This window comes from Mycteria americana, unplaced genomic scaffold (genome assembly GCF_035582795.1).
Source record: "Mycteria americana isolate JAX WOST 10 ecotype Jacksonville Zoo and Gardens unplaced genomic scaffold, USCA_MyAme_1.0 Scaffold_146, whole genome shotgun sequence".
In the NCBI taxonomy this organism is placed as follows: domain Eukaryota; kingdom Metazoa; phylum Chordata; class Aves; order Ciconiiformes; family Ciconiidae; genus Mycteria; species Mycteria americana.
In genome coordinates this window covers 1-16,659 of record NW_027445486.1, presented here as the reverse complement: position 1 = coordinate 16,659, position 16,659 = coordinate 1, and the positions used below count along the sequence as shown (strand labels likewise).

The following is a 16,659-nucleotide window of genomic DNA, read 5'->3' as shown; positions in this document are numbered from 1 at the left end:
GGAGCGGTTCCTTTATGGTTTCAATAAAGTCCCGGGCACAGCGATTTTTGGGGTGTCATGTTCCTCTTGGAGGGGGGGGGGATTTAGAGACCCCCCCCATCTCCCCCCCACCGTGGTTTTGGGGGGGCCCCCTCAGCTCCGGGGGGGGCAGAAAATACTTCAGGTCGCAGTCCCTGTGGGGGGAAGGTGGCGGGGGGGGGGGAGTTTAGAGGGGAACCCCATGTTTATCAGGTTTGGGGCTTTTTTTGGGGGGGGGGGGCCTAAGGGCCCCCCCCTCTGTTTTTGGGGTGCTGGGGAGGTTTTGGGGTGCTGGGGGGGGCGTTTTGGGGGTACCTGGGGTAGCGCTGTCCCCGCTTGCGCCTGAATTCGGCCTCGTCCACCGTCCAGACGGCCCCGCGCACGTTTTCCACTCGCACGAAGCATTTGTGCAGGCTCAAGTTGTGGCGCACGGCGTTCTGGGGGGGGGGGGGAACCCCGGGAAATTGGGGGGCTGCCCCCCCCCCAAATTCCCTGAGGAGGATTTTTTTGGGGGGGTGGTGTCTGGGGCGTTTAGGGGTTTTTGAGGGGGCTGGGGAGGGCTTTGGGGGGGTCTCTTTGAGCTGTCACAAGGGGGGTGGTGGTTGGAGAGGTGCTGGGAGAATTTGGGGTGCCCCCCCCCCTCCTTTTGGGGGGGGTGTTTGGGGGGGGGCCCTGGGGCAGCACTGGGGGTCCCCCCTGATGTGTGGCAACATTTTGGGGTGCTGGGGGGGTGTGAAACAAGAGGTTTGGGGTGTCCCCCCCCCTTCCCAATGGTGGTGATGGAGGGGGGGCTCCCTAATCTCCTGGGGAGGAATTGGGGTGCCCCCCCCCGAAGTGGGGGTGCTGAGGGGGGTCCCGGGGGGGGGATTTGGGGGTGCGGGGGGGGGGTCCCCACCTTCCAGGTGGCGGTGTTGTGGCGGAAGTACCCGAACATGCGGCTGAACCAGTGGTAGATCTCGCCCAAGGTGCGCTGGCGCTGGGGGGACTCCAGGATGGCCTGGGGGGGGGGGGGGGCGTTTTTGGGGGGGCACAGCGGGGTTGGGGGGGTGTGGGGACATTTGGGGGGGGGCACGAGAGGGTTGGGGACACCGTGGGGGGGGGGGTGGGGACATTTGAGGGGGGGCACATTGGTTAAGGATGGTTTGAAGGGCACGGGAGGGTTTGGGGGGGGCATTGTGGGGGGTACAGGGACACTCTAGGGGTCATTTTTTGGGGGGGGGGGCGCATGGCAGGGGTTGGGGACACTTTGGGGGGGTTATGGGGACACGGGGACACTGGGATGGTGTGGGGGGGGTTATGGGGACACATGGGGTGCTGGGGGGGGCACAGGGGAGTCATGGTAGGCTTTGGGGACACTTTTGGGGGGGTATGGGGTCACGGGGGGGGGAATATGGGGGGCGGGGGGGGAGTCCAGGATGTTGGGGGGGGGGCATGGGGACACGGGGGGGGGGTGGGGACATGGGGGGGCTCCAGGATGGCCCGGGGCGGGGGGGGGGGGGGGGGGGGGCAAGTATGGGGACATGGAGGAGGGGATTCCTATAGGGAACAGTCTATAGGGAACAGGAGAGCTGGGGGGGGGGGTGTGTGTGAAGGATTTGGGGGGGCTATCGGGGATCTGGGGGGGGTGTATAAGGTGGGGGGGGGTGTAGGGGACATGGGGGGAGCTATAGGTGACACGGGGGGGGGGGGGTCACTCACCCAGCGAATGAGCATGGCGTAGGTATAGGGGGGCCGGGCGGTGCTGAGCCGGTAGTACTCCAGTTCTGGGGGGGCCAAGGGGGGGGGGTCAGCAGGGACCGAGGTATTTGGGGGTGTCCCCCCCCAGCTATTTGGGGGGCCCCCCCCGGCTATTTGACCCCCACCCCAAACCTGGGGCTCACCTGGGCAGAGCCCCCCGTGGTCCCAAGGGTGCCCCGGGGGGGGCAGCGGGGTCTCGGACTCTCCCTCCACCTCGGGGGGGGCCAGGTGGCCCCAAATGAGGGGGGTCCCAGCCTGGCCCTTCCCGGGGGGGCCCTGGGGGGAGAACACAGGTGAGGGGCTGGCAGCACCTTGGGGGGGATCCCAGCCCCCCCACCCCCCTGTTTTGGGGTGTGCCCCCCCCCCCCCCCTCCCAGCCCTTACCATTGTGGGGGGGGCCCCTCCGGATGAGCTGCGCCTGCAACAGCCCCAGGCGGTGCCGCTCGCGGGCCAGCTGGAGGGGGGGGGGGACAGGTTTTGGGGGGCACGACACGGATTTGGGGGGGGCACGGGGGGGGGGAAGGGGTTTGTGGGGGTGATGTGGTGGGGGGGGCATGGGGTGGTAATGGTTGGGGGTACAGGGAGGACAAGGGTTTGGGGGGGCACAGGAAGGATATGGTTTGGGGGGGCATGGTTTGGGGGGGGCCACAGGGAGGCCACAGGTTTGGGGGTGACATGGGGGGGGTACGGGGGGGGCACAGGTTTGGGGGGGCACATGTTGGGCGGGGAGTGCAGGGAGGATATGGTTTGGGGGGGGAATAGGTTTGGGGGGGCACAGTTTTTGGGGTGGGCACAGGTTTTGGGGTGGACATGGGGGGCAGAGACTTGGAAGGGGGGGGTGTCATGGTTTTGGGGGGCCCCTGGGGGGGGGTCACAGGGCGTTTGGGGGGGTCAGGGGGGGATTTGGTGGGGGGGGGGGATTTTGGGGGGCCCTCCCCTCACCTGCTGCTCCAGCTCCTGGATCCTCTCCAGCTGCCGCAGGCACTGCGCCACCTCCCCCAAGTCACATTGGGGTGCCCTGGGAGGGGGGGGGGGACACATTTTTTTGGGGGGGCTGTGAGGACCCAGGCATCTGGGGTCCCCCCCCAGCCCTCCCCCCCCCCCCCCCCCCAACAAGGCCCCCACTCACCTGGGGGGCTGGGCGGTGTTGGGGGGTGGCTGAGGGGGGTCACTGCCGGCGGGGGCGGGCGAGGGGGCTCGGTTGCGGCCGGGGGGGTCTTTGGGGCCCCACTCAAAACCGGGGAGCCCTGAAAGAATTTGGGGGGGGGGGGGTCAAGAAACAAGGGTGGGGTGGGGACCCCCCCAAGGAGGGGTGCAGATTGGGGGGGGGGGGGGCTTACCGTGCGCTGGGGGGAGCCGCGTCCTCATCACCAGCACCCCGGGGTGGTGGATGTGCAGGAGGGGGGGGGCACGACCCCCCCTCGGGCGGCACCTATGTATTTTAAAGTGGGGGGGGGGGGGAAGAGGTGAACCCCCACATTCTGAAGCACACACACCCCACACCCCCCCCCCCACTGGGGACCCAGGCATCTGGGCCCTGACCCCCCCCCCACACACCTGGGTGCGCCGAGGGACCCCCCCATCTCCGCGGGTCAGCACCGTGGGGCGATCCTGGGGGCTGCGGGGGGGCCGGCGCTGCCTGGGGGGGGGGATAAGGGGGGGGGGGAGTGTGAGAGACCCCCCCTTCGCCCCCCCCCCCCCCCAAGTGTGCGACACGCGCGTGCGAGCCGCCTCGCACGAGGGCCCTGCGTCACGGCAAGTCCCGGCACGCACGCGTGGGTGGGGGGGACGGGTTATGTGCCCCCCCCCCCCCCCCATTCCCAGCCCCGTGGCACCCCCAGTTTCCCCCCCCCCCCCCCAGTACCTCCCAGTACCTCCCAGTATGGATTAGGCCCACTCCTGTCCTCCACTGGCATCCCCCTGTCCCATCCACAGTCACTCTATGGAGCTCCAGTCCATCCCAGTGTCTCCCCAGTCCATCCCAGTGTCTCCCAGTACACCCCCCCAGTCCTTTCCAGTTTCCCCCAGTCCTTTCCAGCACCCCCCAGTAAGCCGCAGTCCCTCCCAGTCCTTTCCAGCATCCCTCCCCATCTCTCCCAGTCTTTTCCAGCACCCTCCAGTCCCTCCCAGTAAGCCACAATCCCTCCCAGTCCTTGCCAGTGCCACCCAGTCCATCCCAGTAAGCCGCAATCCCTCCCAGTCCTTTCCAGTGCCACCCAGTCCATCCCAGTACCCCCCAGCACCCTCCCAGCCTCCCCATTTTCCTCACCCAGTGCCCCTCCAGGCAATCCCCAGTCCATCCTGGTCCCCACCCAGTGCTCCCAGTCCCTTCCCAGTCCCCTCCAGCCCCACCCAGTCACTCCAGAACCCTCCCAGTTCCACTCCGGTGCCCCCCCAGTCCCATCCAGCATCACACCAGTGCCCCCCAATGAGCTCCCAGTCTCCCTCCCAGTCCCCTCCAGTCACTCCAGAGCCCTCCCAGTCCCATCCAGCATCACTCCGGTGTCCCCCCAGTCCCATCTAGCATCACACTGGTGCCCCCCAAGGAGCTCTCAGTGCCTCCCAGTGCTCCCAGTCTCCCTCCCAGTCCCTTCCCAGTCCCCTCCACTCCCACCCAGTCACTCCAGAGCCCTCCCAGTCCCATCTAGCATCACACTGGTGCCCCCCAAACGAGTTCCCAGTGCCTCCCAGTGCTCCCAGTCTCCCTCCCAGTCCCTTCCCAGTACCCTCCACTCCCACCCAGTCACTCCAGAGCCCTCCCAGTCCCATCTAGCATCACACTGGTGCCCCCCAAACGAGTTCCCAGTGCCTCCCAGTGCTCCCAGTCTCCCTCCCAGTCCCTTCCCAGTACCCTCCAGTCCCACCCAGTCACTTCAGAACCCTCCCAGTCCCACCCAGCATCACTCCAGTGCCCCCCAGTCCCATCTAGCATCACGCTGGTGTCCCCCAATGAGTTCCCAGTGCCTCCCAGTGCCCCCAGCTCACGGGTCCCGGGCACCCGCCATGGCTCTGGCCGACACCCGGGCGCCTCCGCCCCCGATTTATAGACGGGAACCACAGCCCTGAGTCACAGCGGGGGCGGGGGGCCGGGGATGGGCCCCCCCCAGACCCAAAAGGGCGCCCCGAAACAGCCGGAGCAGCAACAGCCCCAAAGGGATGGGGAACAGACACCCTAAAATGCAGAGAAGTGCCCCCAAAATGGCTGGGAATGGGTACCCCAAAATGGCCGGGCTGAGACGCCTCAAAATGCAGAGAAAAACCCCAAAATGGCTGGGCGGAGACGCTTCAAAATAACCAGGGAGAAACACCCTGAAACTCGCAGAAATGCCCCAAAACGGCCAAGCAGAGACACCCCAAGATGTAAAGAAATATCCCAAGACAACCAGGCAAAGACACCCCAAAATGTAAAGAAATGTCCCAAAAACAACCGGGCACAGACACCGTAAAAGGGCCGGGCAAAGACACCCCAAAATGTAAAGAAATACCCCAAAACAACTCGGTACAGACACCCTAAAATAGCCTGACAGAGACACCCCAAAATGTGGAGAAACACCCCAAAACAGCCTGGCAGAAACACCCCAAATCAGCTGGGCAGAGACACCCCAAAATGAGGAGAAATGCCCCAAAACAGCTGGGCACAGACAGCCTAAAATTGCATGGCAGAAACATCCCAAAATGAGGAGAAATGCCCCAAAAGAGCTAGGCACAGACACCCTAAAATGGCCATAAAGAGACACCTCAAAATGCACAGAAATGCCCCAAAATGGCAGGGTAGAAACACCCCAAATCGGCCTGGCAGAGACACCCCAAAATGAGGAGAAATGCCCCAAAAACAAGCGGGCAGAGACACCCCAAATCAGTCAGAGATACCCCAAAATCTGGAGGAAATGCCCCAAAAAGATGAGCAGAGACACCGCAAAATGTAAATAAATGCCCCCACATGAGCGGGCAGACACCCCCAAATCGGCCGGCAGAGGACACCCCAAAATGCAGAGAAATAGCCCAAACTGGCTGGGCAGAGACCCAGAACCGGCCAGGCAAGGACACCCCAAAATGAGGAGATATACCCAAAACAACCGGGCAGAGACACCCCTAAAATGGCCGGAGACACCCCAAAATGCAGTGAAACACCCCAAAACAGCCAGGCAGAGAAAAGCCAAAACCAGCCAGGCAGAAACCCTCCAAAAGCGGGAGAAATACCCCCAAAACAGCACCCTGAAACAAGCGGATGGTGACACCTCAAAAGAGGGGTGCCACCCCCCCCATTTCTGTGTTCTGTAATGCCAGAAAACACCCCAAAATGCCTCAAAAAGACGCTGTTGGGAAAAGCAGCTAAAACACCTCTCCACCGAACCACTTGGCACCCCCAAATCCTTAAAAATTGTTCAGAAAGGGGTAAAACTCCTCGACAAAGCCCCCCCCTCCCTGTTCCCCCATAATTTGGGGGGGCGTTTTCCAGCCGCAGGCCCCCGATTTTTGCCCTTTTTTGCAAGGAAACGGCGCGCCTGAAACCCGCTGGTTGAATGTTGGGGTTTTTTTTTTTTGACGCTTTCGACTCCCAAATTCGCCCCGCTTTAACCCAAATCTGCTCCCGCTTTCAGCGCCCCGAGACCCCTTCCCGGTTTCGGGGGGGGGGTGGGGGGTGTGTAGGGGGGTTTGGGGGTGTTTCCCCCCGCACCCCTGGGACTTTCCCAGCTTGAAGTGACTTGAAACTCGCCCTGAGACAGCAGGGAAACCAGGGAGGGGGGGGTGGGGAGCAGGGGACCCAGGCGTCCAGGGCTGCTCCACCCTCCCCCCCCCCAAAATACCCACCACCCCCCTCCAGGGACCCCCCAACCCTGTCCCCGTGGTGGCCATGTGCCGCGGCGTGAAGGTGAGGTGTGCGCAGGCCCCTCGTGCGAAGGCCCTCGCATGCCGGCCATCCCCCCCGTTCCTCGTGCAGGAGCGTGTTGGGGCGCAGCCTCCCCCCATGCCCCCCACTCCCCCTCTCCCCCCCCCCCGAACCCCGCTCACCGGCAGCACCCCCGCTCGCCTGCCCGCCCCGCCCGTGGCACCCCGCTTTTTATGGTACCCCCCCACCCTGTGATGTCAGAGAACCCTCCCCTCCTGGGTGTGGGGGGGGGGGTCCTGGGGGGCCCCCCCAAATCTCCACACCCCACCCTACTTTCCGCCCCCTCCCCATGGGGATGGGGGGGCCCCCACCAGCACCGCCCCAAACTTTCACTTGTGCTGAAGCTCCCTTTGGGGGGGGGGGGGGGGGGGAGGCCACAAAGGGACCCAGGTATCCAGGGGACCCCGCTTTGCCGCCAGTGCCCCCCCCCCCTCAAGGCGTGCAGACGTGGGGGACCCCGCTTTGCCCCCCTGGGGCACCAATCAGTACAAGGGTGCCCCTTTAACACCCCCCCCCCAAGACCCCCCCCCACTGGGGGGCCGCCTAAACCAGGATCCCCCCCTCGGGGGACCCAGGCGTCCGGGGTGCCAATGCCCCCCCCACCCCGGGACCCAGGCGTCCTGGGGGGGGGGGGCGGGGGCGTTTCACCACCACCCGCCCCCCCGCGCCCCTCTCCCCCGCCCCCGCCGCGGGGACCCCCATAAGCCCCACCCCCGCCGCGCAGACCACGCCCCCCCGCCCCCAAGCCCCGCCCCCGCCGCCTGCGCAGCACCTCCCGGCCACGCCCCCTCCCGCCATGGCCCGGGCACCCGCCTCCGCCCCGGCGCCCCCCCCGCCCGCCCCTTGGCCGGACTCCCGGCATGCCCCGCGCCGGGGGGGCCCTTCCCAGCCTGCCCCGCGGCCCGGGACCCCCCCTCACCCCCCCTTGGACCCCCCCTCTTTCCCCCCATGCCCCCCCCGGCGCCGGTTCCCCCCCCCCGCCGGACGCCTGGCTCCCGGCCCCGCCCCTCCGGACACCTGGGTCCCCCTGGGGGACCCCGAAACCCCCGTGTCCCCCCCCCCGGGGGGACCCCGACACCCCCGCGCCCCCCCCGGGGGTGGGGGGTCCCCGGCGGGTCCTTTTCGCCGACGCTTTGGGGGCTCCCCCTCACCCGCCTGCGGCAATACCGGCCCTGGGACCCCCGGGGGCGGGGGGGGGTCCCGGGGGGGGGCGGGGGGGAGCGGGGCTTTTGGGGGGACCCCCCCAGGTGGGGAGCGGGGCGCGGGGGGGGAGCAGCCCCCCGTGAGCTGGATGAGGCCTGGGAAGGGCAGGTAAGAGATGGGGGGGGGGGGGGGGGCAAAACTGCATGGCGGGGCCCCCCCAAAATTGGGGTCAACACCCCCTCCCTGCATGTGCCCCCCTAAATTGGGGGGGGGGCTATGGGGCATGCCTGGGTCCCCCGAATGTGGGTCACCCTCTGGGGGGGTGCAGACGCCAGCCCTCTGCCCCCCAATTTTCGGGGGGGGGGGTGCTGGGTCCTCTCCGGTGACACCCCCCCCCCGTGTCCCCCCAAAAGGCCGCAGGAGGCAGAGGAGACGCAGCCCCCCACCCCCCGACCGTGGCGCGGGTAAGTATCGCCTCCCCCCCGACCCCATTTTGGGGGTGTCCCCCCTAAATTTTAGAGGTACCCCCCAATTTTAGGGGTACCCCACCTCACACCCCCCACCCCTTTCCCTCCCACAGAGCCCGACCCTTCCCCAACACCCCCCCTAGATGCGGAGCAGCCCCCGGCACAGGTGAGACAACACCCCCCCCCCCCCCAAAAAAAATTGGGGTGTCCCCCCCTCAAGGAGGGGGGTACCCCAGAATCTGACACACACCACCCCCCCCCCCCCAGGGTGCCGAGGAGGAGGCAGTGGCGCGGGAGCTGGAGCAGCTCTACCTCTCCCACCTCCGCCGGCTGCGGGGGGGAGCCCGGCGACAATGGGGGCCCCCCCCCCAAGAAACGGGGGTCCCCCTTTACCCGAACGAGCCCCCAACACCTCGTTAGCTAACGAGATGGCGTTGCGTTACGAGGCGGGAGGGGGTCGTCGTAGCCCCCCAGTTTTATTAGGGATGGGAGGGCCGGTGGAAGGGGCTTTGGTGGTGCCGGCGAGACCCCCCCGGGGGCGAGGGGGGGGGTTGGGGGGGGGCCCTGAGGGGGTGCGGGGTGCTGCTGGCCTTGGCCGTGCTGGTGCCGGTGGCTTGGGGGGACGGGGGGGGCCCCACGGCCGCCCTGGCTCTGGGGCTCTACCTGGCGCTGGCCTGGCCTGACATGAGGGGGGGGGGCCCCCCCCCAAATTTTCACACACCACCCTCCCCACACACATTTATACCCCTGAAAGCGTGGGACACCCCTAAATCGGTCGGGGAGGGAGGGGGGCCTGAGTTGCGGCATGGGCCTATCGAATTGCACCCCCAAATTGCCCCCCCCTGGGTGGGGGTATCAGCCATTCTGTGGGACCCCCCCCCCGACTCGTGTGCACATTCCCCCCCCCCGAGTTTTGGGGTGCCCCTGTGTACATACAGCCATAGAAAGACAGTCTCCCCGAGTCCTTGTGGGGTGATTGCAATGGGGGGGGGGTTGGGGTGAGGGAGTGAGGGGGGACGGGTTCGCTCTCCCTGATTTGGGGGGGCGGGGGGGGGGCTGGTTTCCCTCCCCTCTCCCTTCTCTGTCGCAGCCGTTTCCTGCCCCTGGGGAAGGTCCCCAGCAAAGGTCACGGGCCCTGCTGGGTGACAAACAGCCCCCCCGCCCCAGGGAGATGGGAGGGGGGGGGCCCTGGCTTCCCGTGAAGGGGGCGAGCTCACCTTCGGTGTCGCGCCGTGGCCTCTGCGTCCTGACAGAGGGGGTCCGCATTCCCTGGGAGGCACCTGGGGAGGTCCTCAGCCCTCAGGGAGGCAGGTGGGGGGGGTCCAAAGCCCCTAGGAGGAAGATGGGGGGGACCCTGAGCCTCCTGGTGGAAGCTGGGAGGGGGGTCCACAGGCCCTAGAGGGAAGGGGGGGTCTGCAGGCCCTAGAGGGAAACTCGGGGGGTCCTCAGCCCTCCGTGAGGCAGCTGGGGGGGTCGACAGCCCCTAGAAGGAAGCTTGGGGGGGTCCTCAGCCCTCAGGGAGGCAGCTGGGGGGGGTCCCTCAGGCCTGCTGGGCATAGCCGGGGGGGGGGCCCTCACCCCCTGGATGCAGCCAAAGGGGGTTCCTGGCCCCCCTGGACTCACCGGGGGGGGGTGTCCCGGCTCCTTGGGTGGCAGCCGGAGTGGGGGTCTCGGTCCCCCGGATCCCCCGGACCGGGCGCGGGCAGCAGCAGGGTCCGTCCCCTCAGAGGGTCCTGAGGACTCTGGGCGGCGGGGCGGGGCTTCGCGCCTCGGCACGTCACCGCGGGGCGCTCGCGCCGGCCGCACGTGCGCGCCGCGCACAGCGCCTGCGCCGGCCGCGCGCCGCCACCCCCCCCCCCCCCTTCCCGGTTGCCCGCCAAAGGGGGGGCGATCCGATTGGCTGCCCCGATCCCCGCGCCCTCGCCCCACGTGACAGGCGTCGCCACGGCAACCGGCTTAGGGCGCGGGCAACCAATGGGCGGCGCCGCGTGACGACGGGGGGGGTGGGGGGGGCGGGGGTGGGCGGGGCGAGGCGGCGGCGCGCGCGCTTTTCGGCCGTTGGCGGCGGCCGTTGGGGCCTCGCGGGCGCCGGAGCCGCCCCCGCCCCGCGGGTGCCGCCGCCATGAGCGGGGCCGGGGCGGACCGGCCCTCCCCCGCCAAGCTCCGCCGCTTGGACGCGCCCACCGGGACGGACCCGGCCTCCGTCGCCCACCGGGAGTCGTCACCCCCCGCCGGAGGTCGCGGTGAGGGCGGTGGCGCGCATGCGGGAAGCGCCGCGACCGGGCATGCGCAGAGCGCCGGCGCGCCAGCGCCCCCTGGCGGCGGCGGCTTGGAAAGCGCCGCTTCCCTCAGGGGGGGCCTGAAGACCACCATGGGGGCCAAGGGGAGCCTGGAGACCGCCATCACCCGCTGCTTGGAGCAGGGCGAGGGGGGCCTGGAGACCCCCAGCAAGGTCACGGGGAGCCTGGAGACCACCAGGGAGGTCACGGGGAGCCTGGAGCCCGATGCTGCCCTCAGGGGGGGCCTGAAGACCACCAACAGGCGCAAGGGGAGCCTGGAGACCGCCGTCCACCCGCTGCTTGGAGCAGGGCCGAAGGGGGAAGGGGGGCCTGGAGACCACCAGGGAGGTCACAGGGAGCCTGGAAACCGCTGCCACCGGCCACTCGGAGCGGCACAGAAGGGGGAAGGGGAGCTTGGAGACCAGCAGCGAGGTCATGGGGAGCCTGGAGACCACCAATAGGCGCAAGGGGAGCCTGAAGACCACTCTCACCCATTGCTTGGAGCAGGGGAGAAGGAGCCAGGGGGGCCTGGAGACCACCAGTGAGGTCACGGGGAGCCTGGAGACCACCAGGAGATCACGGGAAGCCTGGAAACCGATGCTTCCCTCAGGGGGGGCCTGAAGACCACCAACAGCGCAAGGGGAGCCTGGAGACCACCGTCACCCGCTACTTGGAGCAGGGGAGAAGAGGGAAGGGGGACCCGGAGACCACCGCTGAGCCTGAGGGGAGCCTAGAGACCGCCGCCGAGCCCAAGGAGGGCCTGGAGACCACCACCACCGCCTGCTCGGAGCAAAGCCGAGGTGGAAAAAGGGTCCCGGAGCCCAAGGGGGGTCCAGCCCCTGGCGTGCGGCAGAAAGGCCAAAGCCCGGAGGAGTGCGCGGTGATTTCTCTGGGGGAGGAGGAGGAGGAAGAGGAAGAGGAGGAGGAAGAAGAAGAAGAAGGCCCCGGGCGGTACCTGGCAGCCCTGGAGGCCGTGCAGCTGGAGCTGGAGGCCGTGGAGGAGCAGGCGGCTCGTGCCTTCCGCCGCCTCCGCGCCAAATTCTGGCTCCGCCGGCGGCCGCACCTGCAACGCCGCAAACCGCCTCATCCAGCACATCCCCGGTTTCTGGGTCACCGCCGTATCCTTTTTTTTTCGGGGTGGGTGGGGGGGGGTATGGGGGGGTGTTGGAATTTGGGGGACACACAAACATCCAGCTTTCCTTGACACCCCTCACCCCCCCCCAGTTCCTGAACCACCCCAGCTCTCGGCCATGATCAGCGACCGCGACGAGGACGCCCTGAGCTACATGACGAGTTTACAGGTGCTTGGGGTGGGGTGGGGGGATACGGGGGCCCTCCCCCCCCCCAATAGTGGGGGTGGGGGGGAGGGGAGGGGGAGGGTGACGTACCCGGACGCCTGGGTCCCGCAGGTGGAAGAGTTTGGCCAAGCTCGCCCCGGGTGCAGGATCAGGTTCTTCTTCAGCGTCAACCCCTACTTCCAGAACGACGTCGTGGCCAAGGAGTTCGTGCGTGGCCCCTCCGGTGGGTGATCGGCGGGGGGGCCCACCCATCTCCCTACAGCCCAGGGAGGGATTTGGGGGGTCCAGAGTGACCCCACACACACACACCACCCCTTTCCCCCCCCCCCCCCCCCCCCGCCCCAGGCCAACCTGGTGTCCCATTCGACCCCCATCCGGTGGTGGCAGGGGCAGGACCCCCCCCGCGCTCGTCCCCACAAGGGTCCCCCGGCCCCCCGCAGCTTCTTCGCCTGGTTTGGGGACCACAGTTTCCCCCGCGGGGGATCGCATCGCTGAGGTGAGTCCCAGTATCCTCTCTCCCAGTGCTCCCAGTATCCCTCCTAGCCCCAGTACTCCTTCTTGTGCCTCCCAGTAGCCCCCTGACACCCCCCCCCCCCCCCCCCCCCCCAAAATCTCTCCCCCAGATCATCAAGGAGGAGCTATGGCCAAACCCGCTGCAGTTCTACCTGCTGGGCGAGGGTGCCGAGGGGACCCCCGAAAGGTCAGCTGCGCCGGGGGGGGGGGGGGGGGGGGGGGGTGGGGTGGCCGGGGGGGCACCTCGGGATTTTGGGGGTGCCGGGGAAAGGAACCCCGAAGCTTTGTGCCCCCCCCACCCCGCTAACGCCCCTGCCCACAGCGAGAGCGGGAGGACTGCGTGGTGATCGTGGACGATGACGAGGATGTGCAGGAGATCCCCGATGACGGTAAGGGGACCCCCCCCCCCACACCCCCCAGGGGGACCCCGATACCTCTCGTGTGGGGAAAGGGGGGGGGGCTGGGAGCACCCCCCAATCCTCCCTGCCCCCCCCTAAAGTCCTCTTGGAGTGGGGGGGGGGGGGCCTGACTGTGTGTGTATGTCCCCCAGGCAGTGGGGTGGAAGAGGGTCCTGACCGAGGAGCCCCCCAGTCCCCCGGATGGACTGACGGACCCCAACGGGGGGAGAGACTAATTGGGGGGGGACGGACGGACGGACGGGACACGACGACGGACTGGGGGTGCTACACCCCCCTCCCCCCAAGGCATTGCGGGTAATGAGGGGCTGGGGGGGGGGCCCCCCAACACAGCTCAGGGTGTTTGCTGGCCTTGAACCCCCCCCCGGGGCCCAATCTCCCCAACTCCTTAACCCCTTGGGGTTCCCCAAAAATCCCCCCCCCCCCCCCGAGAGGGACAAACACGACCAATTTAGAACCATTTTTGTACATTTTGGGTCAAAAACTTGTAAAATTACCTTTTTATATCTAAAAATATATTATAATAAAGATTTAACAGGGTACACGGACGCTCCCCTGAACCCCCCAAATCCCCCCCCCCTCCATTAGCAGGTGATGATGTCAAAAGCAAGGGAATATTTTGGGGTGCTTTATTCCGTTAGGTCACTCCCCCCCCCTTTCTCCTCCCATCAGTTTTGGGGGTGAGGGGCTCCCCGGCCACCTGGATTTAGGGGTCCCCGGTGGGTTCCTCATTGTGGGGGGGCCGGATGCCGAGGGCAGCGAGGCCCCCCCAGGAGCTGTTCCCGGGCGTTCCCGGCGAAGCGGTGCGCAGGAAAGCGGGGAGCCCCTCGCCCAGGGGAACCCGCACCAGCCCCTGCACCTGGAGGGGGGGGGGGGGGAGGAATCCCCCTAAAATGCCAGGGACCCCCCCCCAAAGTACCCCCCCTGCTGCCACCCCCTCCCAGCCCCCACACCGAGGGGAGCCTCCCCCCCCACCCCGTTAAGGGGTCCCCTGCTGCCTGTCCCCCCCCCCCCCCCCCAGCCCCCCCCAAACCCACATAGCCCCCCCCGGTACTGACACCCCCCCCCCCCAGACCCACTCCCTCCCGGTCTACGTTACCCCCCTCCCGGTGCCAGCCCCCCCACCCCGTTAGGGGTGTCCCCTGCTACCTGTCCGCCCCCCCCTTAGCCCCCCCAGACCCACATAACCCCCCCCAGACCCCCCCGTCCCACGCCGGTGTCCCCCAGAGCCGCCCCCCCCCCCCCCCCCCCCCCCCGGTACCGGTGCCCCCAGCCCCTCCCCGGTACTACTCTCCCCCTTATACCCCTCCCTCCGGTGCCCGTATCCCCCAGGGAACCCCCCCCCCGGTACCGGTCGTGTCCCCCCCCCCCCCGGTATCGATCCCGCCCCCCCCCCCGTTACCGACACCCCCTCCACACCGTTCCCGGCCCCCCCCCCACCCCCTCCAGGCCGTGCTCCGGTGCCCGCGGGCCGCCCCTCTCGATGGCCACCAGTTCCTCCCAGTTTAACCGCCGGATGTAGAAATGCGTCACCAGCCCGGCGTCACTTCCGTTTCCGCCGCCCTCCACCGGCCAGGCCTTAGCGCCTCGATGATGGTGGGGTCGTAAATTCAACCCGGTCGCGCGCCGGCCCAGCTCCTCCCGCAGTTCCCGGTTCAGCCCGGCCTCCAGCGACTCGCGCCGGGCTCCACCAGCCCCCCCGGGAACCCGAACCGCCCGTCGAACCGCAGCTGCATCTACCGGAGCGGCGGCGGGTCAACAGCGGGAACCGGCCCCGGGTCTCTCCCTCCCCGTTTTCCCCCCCCCCCATACGCACCAGCACGGCGTAGCCCGGTGGAGGGGAGCCGGCGGGCAACGGGGCGTACAGCAGGACGTGGCAGGCGTGCCGCCAGCCCGGCCCCGTTACCCGCTTCCCGGTCCCGTTCCTACCCAGGGCCAGCGCCGCCGCCCGGCTCAGCGGCGGCTGCTCCCCGCGCTCCCACATGGCGGCGCCGCAACGGCGCGCCTCCGCCAATCAGCGGGCGGCTAAGTCTGGGCAGCCGCGCCGCCGCCAATCAGCGTGTGAGGAAGCAGCCTAAGGCCACGCCCCCACACCGGCAGGCGGTGGCGCTGCCGCCCGACACAGTTCTGCGGTGGGGGCGTGGCTTCAGCGGGGAGAGGCGTAGCCAGGAGATGCCACGCCCACTCTCACCACCCCTCCCCTCGGCTGGGGGGGGGGGGGCGGGGAGCAGACCCCCCCCGGACACCCCCAAATTGACACCCCCCCACCCCCAGACAACGGGGGGGACAGAGAAGAGGCACAGCCTGGAGAGGGAGGGGGTTTATTGCCCCCCCCCAGCACCAGGGGGGGGGTCCCCAGGGGTTTTGGGGGGTCCCAGGGGTTTTGGGGGGGGCCCCCGGGATTTTGGGGGGGGCCCCCTATGACGCAGAGTCGGAGGCCTCGGAGCTGTCTTTGACGTCGGTGCTCTCGGTGGTCTCGCTCACCTCGCTGACGTCCTTGCTGTCGGCCCCCCCGTCTTCGGAGGGGGGGGGACGGCTGGAGGTTGGGGGGCCCCCCCCCCCACTTCCACAAACCCCCCCTCCCCACCCCGGGGGGGCTCGGTGGGTGCCGGGGGGCGACCACGCTCCTTCTGCTCCACTTGCTTCCGCAGCTGTTAAAGGGGGGGGGGGGGGGGGGGGGGTGTTGTGGTGTTAAAGATCCTGAGGGGGGGGGGTAAAAAAGGTTTGGGGGGTGCAGCCCCCCCCCCCCCCCCAAAAAAAGGGGGGGTTTTGGGGGGGGGTCCCCCACTACCTCGTCCGCCATTTGGGTGAGGTCCCGCTTCATGGCGTAGGCGTCCTCCCCATCCGCGTAGTATTTGGGTTCCACCTCGCTGATCCTGGGGGGGGAAGGGGACACGCCACGGGGTGGGGGGGACACGGGGTGGGGGGGGGACACACACATGAGGGGGTGTTTTGGGGAGGGGGGGGCACGGAGAGGGACGTTTTAGGGGTGCACACCCCCCCCCCTCCAAACCTACCCTCCATTTTTTCTCTCAATATGCCCATAAACTCCCCCCAACACCCCCCCCCCATCCCACCAGGCCACCCCCCCCAATACCCCCCAGCCCCCCCAAACCCAAACACCCCCCCCCCCATACCCCAGAGCCCCCCCAAATCCCCCCCCCAGCACCCCCAAACTCACTGGAAGTTGAGCGTGTTGGAGTAGAGGTGCAGAGCCGCCCGGTTGCTGCCGACCAAAAAAGGGGGGGGGGTGTTGTGTTATTTTTGGGGGACCCCCAGGGTGTTCCTGATGATTATGGGGGGGTCCCCCAAGTGTATTTTTGGGGGGGGGGGGGTCTCACCTTTTGCGGACGTGGAGGGAGACGTACTTGGCGTTGAAGTTCTCGATCATGGCGCGGGACGCCTGGTCCATCAGCTTCTGCGCCAGCCCCAGGCGCCGGTGGGATCTCTTCACCGCCTTTTGGGGGGGGGGGGGGGGGGTACAGGTGATGTGGGGTACCCCAAAACCCACCCGGGGCACCCCCAAACCCGCAGATCCTCCAACACCCCTAACTCCTCCCCAAACACCCCCCCAACACCTCAAAAAGCCCTCAAGAGCCCCCCAAATGCTCAGACCCACTCCAAGAGGCCCCAAACCTCTCAGAGCACCCCAAAACCCCTTCAGTGCCCCCCAAAAGCTCAGACCCGTTCCACGAGTCCCCCCAAATCCCTCAAGGAGCCCCCCCAAATGCTCAGACCCACTCCAAAAGGCCCCCAACCTCTCAGAGCACCCAAAACCCTCCAGTGCCCCCCAAATGCTCAGACCCACTCCAAAAGGCCCCCAAACCTCTCAGAGCACCCCAAAACCCCATCAGTGCCCCCCAAAAGCTCAGACCTGTTCCACAAGTCCCCCCAAAT

At 68.1% G+C, this 16,659-nt stretch overlaps 5 protein-coding genes across 5 annotated transcripts; 2 read left to right on the top strand and 3 right to left on the bottom strand.

Moving 5' to 3' along the window:
* On the bottom strand, window positions 1-10,972 carry LOC142403245 (uncharacterized). The gene is given in 13 exon segments (XM_075489451.1): window positions 1-173; window positions 334-455; window positions 914-1,015; window positions 1,717-1,781; window positions 1,899-2,031; window positions 2,698-2,773; window positions 2,885-3,002; window positions 3,096-3,162; window positions 3,164-3,187; window positions 3,313-3,394; window positions 9,474-9,587; window positions 9,880-10,603; window positions 10,663-10,972. Coding segments are annotated over 13 exon segments (2,055 nt in total). The 3' UTR covers window positions 1-55.
* LOC142403243 (uncharacterized) lies at window positions 7,435-9,129 on the top strand. Its single transcript, XM_075489448.1, has 4 exons — window positions 7,435-7,957; window positions 8,203-8,253; window positions 8,370-8,422; window positions 8,524-9,129. The coding sequence occupies exons 1-4, from the start codon at window positions 7,443-7,445 to the stop codon at window positions 8,937-8,939; spliced, it is 1,035 nt and encodes a 344-aa protein (XP_075345563.1). The 5' UTR covers window positions 7,435-7,442; the 3' UTR covers window positions 8,940-9,129.
* Window positions 10,973-11,013: 41 nt separating the features above from the next.
* Window positions 11,014-12,730, top strand: LOC142403242 (testis-specific Y-encoded-like protein 5; the record flags this gene model as incomplete). Its single annotated transcript, XM_075489447.1, is given in 9 exon segments — window positions 11,014-11,610; window positions 11,612-11,653; window positions 11,760-11,772; window positions 11,775-11,836; window positions 11,945-12,067; window positions 12,179-12,304; window positions 12,306-12,329; window positions 12,457-12,533; window positions 12,669-12,730. Coding segments are annotated over 9 exon segments (1,089 nt in total), but the record flags the coding sequence as incomplete, so codon positions are not given.
* A 738-nt stretch (window positions 12,731-13,468) lies between these two features.
* Window positions 13,469-14,919, bottom strand: LOC142403244 (U8 snoRNA-decapping enzyme-like). The gene is given in 4 exon segments (XM_075489449.1): window positions 13,469-13,621; window positions 14,182-14,447; window positions 14,450-14,498; window positions 14,579-14,919. Coding segments are annotated over 4 exon segments (636 nt in total). The 5' UTR covers window positions 14,747-14,919.
* Window positions 14,920-15,118: 199 nt separating this feature from the next.
* On the bottom strand, window positions 15,119-16,314 carry LOC142403248 (N-alpha-acetyltransferase 10-like; the record flags this gene model as incomplete). Its single annotated transcript, XM_075489455.1, is given in 5 exon segments — window positions 15,119-15,303; window positions 15,306-15,413; window positions 15,554-15,638; window positions 15,944-15,988; window positions 16,104-16,314. Coding segments are annotated over 5 exon segments (572 nt in total), but the record flags the coding sequence as incomplete, so codon positions are not given.
* Window positions 16,315-16,659: the final 345 nt, after the last annotated feature.

Bases quoted from the DNA above. Each gene is read 5' to 3' on its own strand.
- LOC142403243 (XM_075489448.1), top strand. From the start codon at position 7,443: ATGGCCCGGGCACCCGCCTCCGCCCCGGCGCCCCCCCCGCCCGCCCCT. The intron at 7,958-8,202 runs GTAAGAGATGGG...TCCCCCCAAAAG, and splicing joins ATGAGGCCTGGGAAGGGCAG to GCCGCAGGAGGCAGAGGAGA. The intron at 8,423-8,523 runs GTGAGACAACAC...CCCCCCCCCCAG, and splicing joins CGGAGCAGCCCCCGGCACAG to GGTGCCGAGGAGGAGGCAGT.